At 46.6% G+C, this 12,077-nt stretch overlaps 1 protein-coding gene across 1 annotated transcript in view; it reads right to left on the bottom strand.

The window, feature by feature from the left end:
* The window catches only part of LOC134024531 (pleckstrin homology domain-containing family G member 1), a 45,057-nt gene extending 33,797 nt beyond the window's left edge, over positions 1-11,260 (bottom strand). Inside the window, exon 1 of the mRNA XM_062467009.1 lies at positions 10,972-11,260. Within this exon, the coding sequence (XP_062322993.1) occupies positions 10,972-11,068 (97 nt within the window). The 5' untranslated portion in view covers positions 11,069-11,260. The remainder of the gene's footprint in view (positions 1-10,971) is intronic.
* Positions 11,261-12,077: the final 817 nt, after the last annotated feature.

Genomic DNA, 12,077 nt, shown 5'->3' with positions numbered 1-12,077 from the left:
GAGAGAGATTTAACCAACGGAGGAACGGACCTTGGACTACTATTGGGAACGTCATTCTGGGTCACAGAAACTGTGATCTAAAGCTTTAGTTTATGCTCCCAAACGTGCAAAATCAACCATGCTTCAGTCAACCATGTGATTTGTATTTAGTCAATGACACTACTAAATTGTTTCTACCAGCTCAGGAGATCTGTAGAGAGCTTTCATCTCTCAGGGATCAATAACATAGCTATCAGAGGCAGGCCCATCTTGGCTCTGACTGGCATAGACCTCTTCAGCTCTCTTACTAAGATGCAAATGGAGAAGTCTATTTGACTGATACGGGCCTCTCTGACTGACATAGGCCTCTGTTATTGATCAGAATCAGACAGATCCCACTGCACAATGCAACACTATAAATGGGTTCCCCCAAACAGACCCAACCATGTGACCTCTTCCAAATGTGTGTTTTTGTTTACTCTTCCACTGGTGTCTGAACCTGGCAGCGTGTCAGGATAATCGTCTGAAAACGTTTCGAAACCCGCAGATACTTTGGCACCGCAACAAAGAGCAGCTTTCACTTGAAGCAGCCTCCCCTGACAGTGCAATAAGCTGATAACCACAGAGAGACAGAGATGGAGTGAGAAAGTGTGTGCACATATGTATGGGTGTTTGTGTGAGCGGGGAGGGAGGGAGGGAGTAATGGGATGCATGGTTGGCATTCTCACATTTCGGTCATGTGCACGTGTGTTAGGAACTGGCATGCGTGTGCCCTTGCGTTGGTATGTGGGTGAGTATGTGTGGCACTATATGTGGCCTGGATACCCGTGGACAGGGATAGTGCAGGGTGGAGATTGGCAAATAGGAGAGAGAGAGAGGGAGGGAGGAAGAAGGAATGCTTTATATTTAGCTTTGTTCCTTGCGAGCTCACCGGCGTGTGATTTAGATGCTAGATCCTGTCTGGTCTTTACTGCTCATGAAGACCAGACATACACAGTGCTTAGAGAGGACTCAAACATCAACCTCCTACTACTCTCAACTGCCCTCTTGCCCTACTAGAACAAACATCTCCGAACTGCCCCACTAGAACTGCTTCTAACTGCCCCGCTAGAACACTGACGGTGTGGTATAGGCTTCTGAATACTGATAACTGTGCATGGACATCAGCATAGGTCATCTACTAGGAATTTAAGCTCCGTTTTAGAATGCTGTAACTGCAAGACACTTACTGCATGGAACTTCCTGAACACATTCATTACTGTAGCACAGGAACTGCGTGCGTGCACGAACACACGCGCACACACACACGCACACACACACGTAAGAGGCTATTTATATGCCACTTCCTTTCATTTACCCAGTTCATTGTTCAGGCAACATCTGCTGAGGACCAAGGGCACAATGGCCACATCACTGACCACACACACACACATACACAGTGACCATCTCCCTCACCAGCTCTCTCCTCTTTCTTTTCTGGCTCTTGCTGAACACATCTGTTGGGGTCTTGCAGTACAAAGAGCAGGGCAGCAGCCAGACACAAGCCAGCATTCAGACACATCTCCAGCTATTGTCCACAGTCACATAGCCAAACTCTGACTGTGGCACCTGTTACACTGACATACCAACTCTCCTCTCTCTCCTTTACTTTCCTCCCTTTACTTCTAGCTCCCTCTTCCTCTCTCGCTCTTTCCCCATCTCTTAGATCCCTTTCTCTCTCTAAAACTATCCATCTCGTTCAAGCTGACACACACATTCAAAACACTCCATTCCAGTCAACTAAAAATCCCCCCCCCACCCACTCTAACCTCTGTGTCATTTCCTGTGAGAGGGGAGCTGCCCAAAATTGCCCTCCAGGGGTAAACAACACAGTTATCACCCCTTGCACACTCACCCCCTCCATAGGGGGTGAGTCTGTGGGACATGCAGCTGGCCTCCTCTCTCCTCACCCCACCCCGCTAACTGGTAAATAACTGGCAGTCTGAATCACTAGGGTTAGGATTAGACGGCCTACCTACTGTAAATTGTAGACCAACAGTTGACCAGACCAACAGGTCTGGGACCAGTGGTCAGATTCTGGAGCAGCTGTTGTTAAGGGCACAAGAAAAACAAAGCAACATACAGTACTGTACCTACGTATGCCTGCGCACAGACATACACACAGATACACACACCCCCCTCCCCTGGGGCCTTTCCTACCTCCTACCTTCAGTGCCCCAGACAACAGTGATTGGAGGGTAGACTCTTCATTACAGCTTCCAGCAGTCAGCTGGCACAGCCTCACCACAGCCCACTGCAGCTCTGCCTCCCTACATGCTTCTGTTTCCCCCAGACAGGAAATGGCCGTTTGTCAACGCCACAAATAAACCCTGTTTGTTTCCTGTCCTTGATTCCCCCAAAAAATTATCCTGTCTTTCTCTGTCTGGAAAACTTGTACCAAAATGACAGTTGTTTGTGTGTGTTTTAGCTTTAAAGGGGAAAAGTAACGGGATAACTATGGGCTACATTTATCTTCTTTAAAGACCAGGATGGAGTTTATATTTTCGGATAAAGTCAAACATTGGTTATCAACTGAGGTAATAGGGGGGTAACAGTTCCAGTTTAAGCACTAACAGAATTCATGAGTTCCTGTTTCCATAAACACCGGAACAACCTGGAGAGCAGAGCAGTAAGAAAAACATTGGGACACCCAGCAAACGCCAGGGACCAAGTCTCACAATCACCCCCCACCCCCGACACACACACACACACGTGGGAGGTGACATTTCCTGGTTTACATGTCACACACTGGAAAACTGTCTTGTTTACAATACAATACAATTCTGATGCACAAAATCCAACGTGAAATACTGTATGTGTCAGATCATATCACAACCCTGTCTGTTCACAAACAAGGTTTTAATCATGAGGTGGAATGTGTTTTCAGTTGGGCAGTGACACATGGACAGGTGTTACAGGTGAAGAGACACCCTGCAACTGTTTGTTTCTGTTTCTGTTTCTCTCTCCCTCCTCTTCTCGCCTTGTCTGGGGTGTAAAAACCCCAGCACCCCTCCACCTTACAGGAGGTCCGGTCCCCCTCCCTCTCTGGGTGGGGGGAGGGGGGTTCCCCAACCAGCCAAACACAATAAAACAAAGCCATTGAGGACGGAAAGTGAGAGGAACAGCTGCTGAGTGGGAGAGGGAGAGGGGGGGGTAGAAAGGGAAGGGGGGAGGGGTTCCTTCCTTTCTTTTCTGTCAGTGAAATAAATTAGTTTTATGTTAGTGCCTTGTCTATAGGCGATACTTTTGTTGGAGTGGGCAGCATGGACAGCACCACTTCTCACTCCCCTCCAGGGAAAATCCAGCCACACACAAACCACAAACACACTGCAGACATACCTATAGCAACTTGAAGCCCAGCAAGACACATTTCGAAGTGTCTCACACCTTGTTCAGCAGCACTAGTAAAAACGACACACCGCACGTCCTCCTATTTGTTTCCATCATGACACTGCACCGAGAGGATTTGTACAACTTCAGACTAAACTAGAAGAGAACCATGGGTAGAGCTTGAACTATGTGAGATGGGTGGATGTGCAGTGGGCTTCAACCCCTCCCCCACTGGTCTGACCCAGGGGGATGGTTCTGTTTGGTACAGTCCTTAGTTCTGCATAGGTGCAGCTGCTACCATCCAGTAGCCTGTCTCTAGTTAAGTAGTTAACCTCTAGCTGAACAACACTCAGCAAAAGGACTGAGAACAGGAGGAGAAACGGGGCTGGTTACAGGCTCTCCAAAATGAATTTGTCAGTTACAGAACTCAAACCCCCAGTGTTTATTTTTGTTCCCGTTTTGAAGCCTTTCTTCTTTCCTGCCTTTCTTTCCCCTTTCTCTTGGGAAGCCTTTCCACATGTGCATTAAAATGACACGTTACCATAAATAGGCGAGATAATTTGGAGCTTGTAGACAAAATAAACCCCAGAGTAAGAGACGCCAGCCACCTCAAGACCAAGAGAACATCGCTGTGTAGAGAGGTGTGTGTGTGTGTGCGTGTGTGTGGCTATACATTCATACCATTCAAATGATAAGGACTTTCTCATTGGATTGAAACAACTGATGATTGACATTGTATGCCTACACCAATCAGAGGGTCAAGATCCCCTTACTAGCCCCGCCCACACATTTCCCCTGTCTCTCCAACAGTTCTATCCAAAGAAGCTTCCCTGCACAAGACAAGAACAGCACACATTGCAGTCTGTGATAAGCTCCAACTGGTCAGGTTAGAAATATGAAACGTGGGAACCACTGGTCATCATTGGAAATCACTGGCACTGCCAGGTCTGTGTGATGGGATGTTAACCCCCATTTTGGAGTTCTCTCAGGGTCATATCAGCATCATTAAAGAGCTATAAAACTGCTCTGGATAAACATAATGGGCCAGTGAGGGACCCTAAACCCTGCAGGGAGTTAGCAAATATGAGATCATTTATCTTGTGAAAAACAAGAGTTTTTGACAAATTCCTTCTGGGATGGATTACTGGATGGATTGACGGATGAATACACACACAGACACACACACACAATAGGCACAGGTTCTATTGAGGCCCAGACATCTGAACAGCACAGACCTCAATGAGACCTTTAATTGGTTTAAGCTGCTGTGTCAAATCCTATTGCTTTACAATCACAGTAAACACACACACAGAGATAAGTTAAACCCTGGTTGTCTGTGCCAAAATGCCAGAAACACACACATCCACAGGGGGGTTAAACCCCTGTCCTCTGTGCCAGGTGCTAACAGTTTTAAGTGTAAGCCTGTAATGTCAGTCCTGAACGCACCCTGCCACCCTGACCATCTGCTGGAGGCTAGGAGAGAAAGGATGAACTGAGATGGGTGAATGTGAGGCTTTGAACTCACACAAACACACACAGCTTTCCAGTGAGCAGTGTCGGGGGAACTGGATCACACATGGCCGTGTTTGGTGTGTGTGTGTGAGGTCCACATAGGACAGTGTTTTGTGACTTCTTTATTAGCCTCACTGGAGAGCCCCTGGAGAGGCCCTGGGCCTCACTCCTCCCAACCCCCAGGTGCCCTCAGCCCATGGCCCATATGCATGGGGCCCCTCTGTAGAACACTGGCCATGCTTGTCACTGGCCACATTGAATCTCAGTGATTTACCTAGACACTTCCCCTGGACACTCCAAGCACAAAACACGATAGGCCTGCAGACAACCTAATCTTTGTGTGTGTGAGAGAGAGAGAATGCGTGTGCGAGAGAGAGAATGTGTGTGTCTGTGTGAGAGAGCCTCAACCCTGTTAGCTACAGTACACACAGTTCTAAGCTCAAACCCTGTTAGCTAGCAAGTTACATTTACATTTACATTTAGTCATTTAGCAGACGCTCTTATCCAGAGCGACTTACAGTAAGTACAGGGACATTCCCCCCGAGGCAAGTAGGGTGAAGTGCCTTGCCCAAGGACACAACGTCATTTGGCACGGCCGGGAATCGAACTGGAAACCTTCTGATTACTAGCCCGCTTCCCTAACCGCTCAGCCACCTGACTCCCAAACACAAACAGTTACACAAACAGTTCTGTATACAGTCACACAAACATTCATGCACACACACACAATGCCAAAATAGATAGACAATGCCATCCTGTATACTGTAGCCTGTTGGTAACATTACATGTCCCAGGTGCTTCCCCCATCCTAGCATAGACGCTTCTCCCAGATATTTGGATATAATATCCAAGATATTTCAGTCTCACCCTGTGATGACCTCTGATCTTTCAGTGTTGAGTTTACACGGCCACGACAAACTGGGCGCCACCGCTGTAATGGGAGATGAGGCAAAGACACACCCCTGTTTTACCCAGCATGCCTGAACTGACACACATGCACACACACACGGACACTCACAGACACACAATAGTTTATACATTAAAGAGTGTATACTTCACAGGTGGAAGCACACCTCCCTTCCCAACCTTCCACTTGCCCTACAGGATAAGTGTTTGTGTAATAGTGAAGGTATGTATTAAAGCATTCTCAAAGGTAACCATCTGAGGCATGAAATCGGGGGGCCAACTTTCCCTCGCCAACCATGTCATTTAGCCAAACATGTTTTTACTGTAGATCCTTCTTAAGTGTCATAAGTGGTAGTTGGTACAGAGCAGAAAACACACACTTTCCAGTTTACCAAAGAGTACATCCATACACACATGCACATGCACACACTTTACACAAAAAGGCACACACACACAGAACTAAATGTCACTATAAAAGCCCAAACCATACTTCACACAGTCAGGAGAGTCCTTTCACCACTCTTATGACCTCAGAGGTCCAGCTCTCAGCCCTTGCCTGGAACCATAAACGCACACACACAAACATCATGGGTGTGAATGTAAACTCACAAAAAAACAAATACACAAACAGGCGTACACACACCTATTGTACAGCATCGTACACATACAGCATAATTTAACACACACACTCAAGCATGTACACTGACAATAGGCTGTGTCTCAAGAGTGTGTGTGTGTGTGCGTGCGAGTGTATGTATATAGAGTTCAGGTCAAGGTTTTCTATGTGGACTATCTGAATATAGGCCTTGAGGTGACACGGTCAATTCATCATCAATCTGGATCAAATTGTTGGGGCACTGACCTGTCACAGCTAAAATATCTTCATCACTGTGAACTACACCCCAGACGACTCTGAAAGCCATCAATCCACCCCTGGATTTCAGTTACTGTGGTGCAAGTTAACATTCTTTTTAAAGCTGTGGTCAGCTCCAGCTGTCTGTGTGTACTGTGGCTTCATGACAAAGCTGGTCATGGTTTTCAAACCTTTTTCAGTCATGTCCCACTTTAAAATCGGATGCATTTGAAGCCACCTCTCCAGTTATAATTTACATTTAGTCATTTAGCAGACGCTCTTATCCAGAGCGACTTACAGTAAGTACGGGGACATTCCCCCGAGGCAAGTAGGGTTAAGTGCCTTGCCCAAGGACACAACGTCAGTTGGCGGACCGGGAATCGAACTGGCAACCTTCGGATTACTAGCCCGATTCCCTCACCACTCAGCCAACTGACTCCCTAATCCAGTCCTCTTCAAATTGCAAAACATCGGTCAGGATGTTGCATATATTCAGGATATTGCTATCCACCAGGGTGTGTCTCCCATATTGTCAAAACAGAGTGTTTCACATCCAGAGTGTTTCTGATCCAGGGTGTTTTCATCCAGGGTGTAGATACAGCTCCGGTCAGCCCACTGGAAGATAACTGATTTCTGAGTCACCAATATGTTTAATTGGTGAACATTAAACATTAAACCTACACTACTACCTGAGATTCTGCAACCACGACAGGGGACAGAGCACCTCCTAATTAATGCTGCAAGGACAAACACACGTCTAAACCATTACCGGAATCCATTCTGTACATAAGCTTTGTGTTCTCCGATGAACAATGATTTGCCCTGACTAGTTGGGACAACATAAACACTTCAGCTATTTACACAAAGTCATGTCTCCCGGGCACATTCCTCACCACAGCAACCAAAAATCATTTAGGCTCCTAAAGGAAGTGCTGGGAGATTTTTTTCCTGGATGAGGAGGGGGAGGAGGAGGAGGAGGAGGAGGAGGAGGGGGGATCTGCCTGAGGCGCTGCTTCACTCGTACACAACAATCCCAAAATATCAATGTGCGGTTTGGAACAGGTCCATGCCTGCCCCCCTCGAGTTCCAGAGTCTGGGACATGAAAATGAGGGCTGGACATCCACACTCACTGGTTCATACACATCTACACCTCAGGAAACATATGGGGATGCCTTTCAGTTCACTGTCCTTCAACCAAAAATATCTACACGTGTGGGACAGATGACAACGCGTCTGTTTTGTGAACTACAACAGGAAACATCAGCAGATGTCCTCTAATCAAGGGCTCAGTCTGACATACACATAGAAATCTACCATCATGTCCCAGCCGGATGGACCCAACGGGCACTGCATCGTTCCAAAATGATCCTTGCTTTCTACCTGGTGAGACCAAAGCACCAGGCCGGGCCGAACCCAGAGGGACTGGAACGTTGCTTTGCATAATGGGAAAGGCCAGGTTTTGAATGTGGTTCTCCAGTCCCAGGCCCTGGTTTGCATGTTTCAGGAAGGCCAGACCGAGAGGGGGAGGTTCTCTATGAGACACTGTGGGAGAGACTGCAGAGTCTCAATACGCTACAATACCATTTCTCTTACAGTTATTTAGAAAGAAAAAAAGATTTAGTATGTCCCAATACATAGCATGTTTTATACAGTATTTTGAAAATATCAGGATGTTGTATTAGATAAAGTAGCATTTTGCAGTATGCAAGCAGGATGCTTTTCAGTCTTATACGACCCACAACTCTTTGTGCAGTGGAAAAGGCATCAACTGCTGAGAAGATAAAATAGTGTTATGTTTGTTGTATGCATACTGCATGCAACAGCGTGTACCGTGTAAGGGCAACTGCAGTATCGACTCCAAGTATAAAGGAAAAGTCTGATTTTCGGGCACAGCAAGCGTCTTGCTGTTGGCCCAGATCACTTCCTCTTCGGTAAGCAGGAGAGGTCAAGCAGCTGGAACGGAAAACACTCCGATCTGTCTGACAGGGCTCCAGAAGGAAGGTGTCGGAGGCTTTTCTGAGCTGCAAGGACTAAATGATATGACAGCCATCCATCCTCTCACTAAGAACACACAGACATCCGCTTCCAGACAGACACACACCGGTCCCAAAACCCAGCATATCAGCAAACATTCACATTGTGTTGCTGCCTAAAAGTGTCAACACTGTTGTCTGTGCTGTGGTCCATCCTCCCTGTTCTTCCTCTCCTTCCCCTTTCATGCCACTCTCCTCACCCCTCATCCATCTCTCTCCTCACCCCTCCACATCTTCTCCTCACCCCTCATCCATCTCTCCTCACCCCTCCACATCCTCTCCTCACCCCTCATCCTTCTCTCTCCTCTCCTCACCCCTCCACATCCTCTCCTCTGCTGCCCAACTGTCTTGTCCTCTGTCCTCTCCTCCCCTCTCTCCTCTCCTTCATGCCCCAGCTCCCAAACGCAACCTCACAGCAGGCAGGGTCACCAGTAGCAGGCGAAAGGTCACAACCCCACACACAAGGAGCCCCTCCTCCTCCTCCTCTCCCAGCCTCGGCTTCCACAGGAGCTTAAACCAGCCTCCAAGGGACACTGACATAGGGTGAGGGGGTTATCCAATCTTTCAGCAAACTCATTACAGAAGTGGCGCCAAAACACACTACAGACTGCCCCACAGGCCCCCATACACAGCCACACAATGCACAGCGATCTAGATCGAAACCAAACAGGTTTGATCCTGACTGAACCAGACAGTCGCTTACTTACCATTGGAACATTTATGAGAAGAAATACCTCAGAAGAATCCTCAAAAGTGGGTCCCTAATTCATGTTTTGTATCTCCCTTAGCAGGACATCCTACTCCCCCAGCCCCCCTTTGCCATGTAGTTACTCTGTAGCTACATCCAGCAATAACAGGACCCCCGCCCCCCCGCCACACACACATACAGTCCTCCCACCCAAAGGAAGACATCCCAGCCATGCGTTTCATGTCCTCTATGAAGAGGGGACTCACAGCTGGGTCTCTTCCACTTACAGCGGGTTTGAACTCCACACAATCTGGAACTGGGACATGTGTGCACATTGGCAGTATATGCAGCGCATATCTGCTTCTCTTTTGGTGTGCCTCCTTCTTGACAACCACACGCAACAATGTACAATTTCAGTCACTTGCCTTCAGCATGGGGCTACTTCTGTTACTTTTACTACTACACCACAGCCTGAGAGGACCCAGTAGCTGGGGCTGTACAGTATGTTACACACCTCCAGACAAAATACACCCTCCCACCTCCACCTCAATCACAAATCACAGGTGTCCAGAATCCCTGACAGCCCTGCTGTTTAAACCAAACCAGCTCCATAACCTCGTTAAAGACCAGTAAATCCCTGGTCTTTAACAAGACTAACTTCTACTGGGAGAGTAGTGAGGACTACAGCCTTCTCTCCCTGTCCCAGGTCCTGTCTCTAACCCCGTTCTCTTCTGTCCCTGTCTTCATCTCCCTCTTCCTCTGTCCTCTGTGTCCCATTTCCCAAGCAGCAGGGTGTAGAGCGTGGGTGTGTTTGTATAGGTGGTGGTGGGGGGGGGTACCGAGGTCATGTTCTCTCAGGTTATGTTCCCTGGAGATTTAGACGCCAGTGGAAACACCTGCCATTCTCCTGGACTGGTGACCCAGGAATGCTATCCCTTGCTCATCTCCTCCTCTCTCCTCGTCCTTTTTTATACTCTCCCTCTTTCCTTCTTATTTTTGTTCAACATGCATCAATAACGGCTTGCTCAAAATGTCAAAATAATATTACAAATCTCATGAATATATAATCAATCTGTACAAAACAAAATCTTTGAGAACTTTCATTATGTAAGCTCCGTCTGGTTATGTAACCCTGTATCAGACCAGTCAATCTCTGGGCGATGACTGATCCCAAACATGTGCACTAAGTAGACCATAACTCATCCAACACCAGGGCCTCAAGTTCTTCAAGCACATTACTCTCTTCTATCTTCCCCATCATCTTCATGACAGGATTTTTCTTTCAATGTTCCTTGCCAATGGTTATTTATGCCTCCCCTCTCTTGCACAATTATTTTTGTCCCAACTCTCCTCAAAACATAGAAATCACGTCCCTCATGGAAGTGTGATGTCTCGTAGCCTGCAGTAGTCTGTACATGATCATGTTGCCACGAAAAAACGTATGGGCCGCTACTGCACGTCGGTAGGTTGTTGAAGAGTCCATATGCAGCGCTCACAAGGCAAACTCGTGGTAACCGGCTTTAGGGGCACGTGCAACAAGAACGCTCATTGACATGGTCAATTATCATTGCTTTAGTCTCTGTTAATGTTGCAAATAGGTTGATGAGACAATTGTATATTAATCACTTACTTGCTCTTTTCTTTGACGCTTTTGGTGAACATAATTGCCCCAAACGTCTCAGCCCCACAGACGCAGAGCGCATTGAATTTGGGGAATAATTCTTCATTGAAACAGCCGCTACCAGATAATTTATCTTTCTTCAACGACTCGATAATTAAAAAATAAAGATAATTTGTGCCAGTGGCTACTTTCTTTAATTGTCCGAAAACAGTTACCAAAGTTAATGTCAGCTTAATCCAAACATTCGTGATCTAGAATGTCAAACTCAACACGCATGTCTGTTAGACCAATTATCGCAGGTACTACAACCTGTCACGCTTCTGCCAGTGAGTCTGGGCGAGGCGGTCACTGCTCTGCTGTTCAGCTGATTTGTTTACATACCCTACACCTCTGCTGTGTGAATGTTTTAGGGGAGTTTCTAAGTTTGTATATCATATCAAATTGAGACATTAAGAGATATTTTGTGTTTCTTGATTTTAACAGCATAGCTCTGTATGGCAAAAACTTGGTCTGCAGAAAAAAGCTTGATAACATATTTAGGTCTAAACAGTGACATAATTTCTCACTGATTACACCCATTACGCCATTACACCGAGTGATAAATCACCTACCAAGTTTTATAACATCTTCTAAAGACACCTGTAATCCAGGTGCACTAGTTTGAAGAGAAAAGCTAGAGCATTACACAATGCTTATCTCCTCTTGTTCCCTTGTGTGCTGTTTGTTTTTCAGGCGTGGACAACAGGTAGGATACGCACTGTAGATCAATAATGGGATGACAACAATGCTGCCCTACAACAGATCAAACACATTTTATTTTGGTTTTGCCTCATCATGAAAGACTATACCGTGCCATGCACTATAGCCAATGTCCACTAAAATCATATTGTGATTGGATGTCTTTGAATTGGAAAACCTAGACTAGACACAATCACACTATTGACACACACACATACATACGCCTGCAAAGTGTGTCTCCAGTGAATCTTAAAGGAACAGATATGAATAATATACAAACACCGTGAACAAAGAAGACGGAAGGCTGTGGAGTTGGCGTGGGGATATTTTTTATCACCTTGATTTATAGTAATGACCCTGCGACTGCAGGAAGCAGG

The sequence above is a fragment of the Osmerus eperlanus genome, chromosome 8, assembly GCF_963692335.1.
Source record: "Osmerus eperlanus chromosome 8, fOsmEpe2.1, whole genome shotgun sequence".
NCBI classification, from domain to species: domain Eukaryota; kingdom Metazoa; phylum Chordata; class Actinopteri; order Osmeriformes; family Osmeridae; genus Osmerus; species Osmerus eperlanus.
Note: the sequence above shows the minus strand (reverse complement) of the source record. Positions and strands in the feature narration are given on the sequence as shown.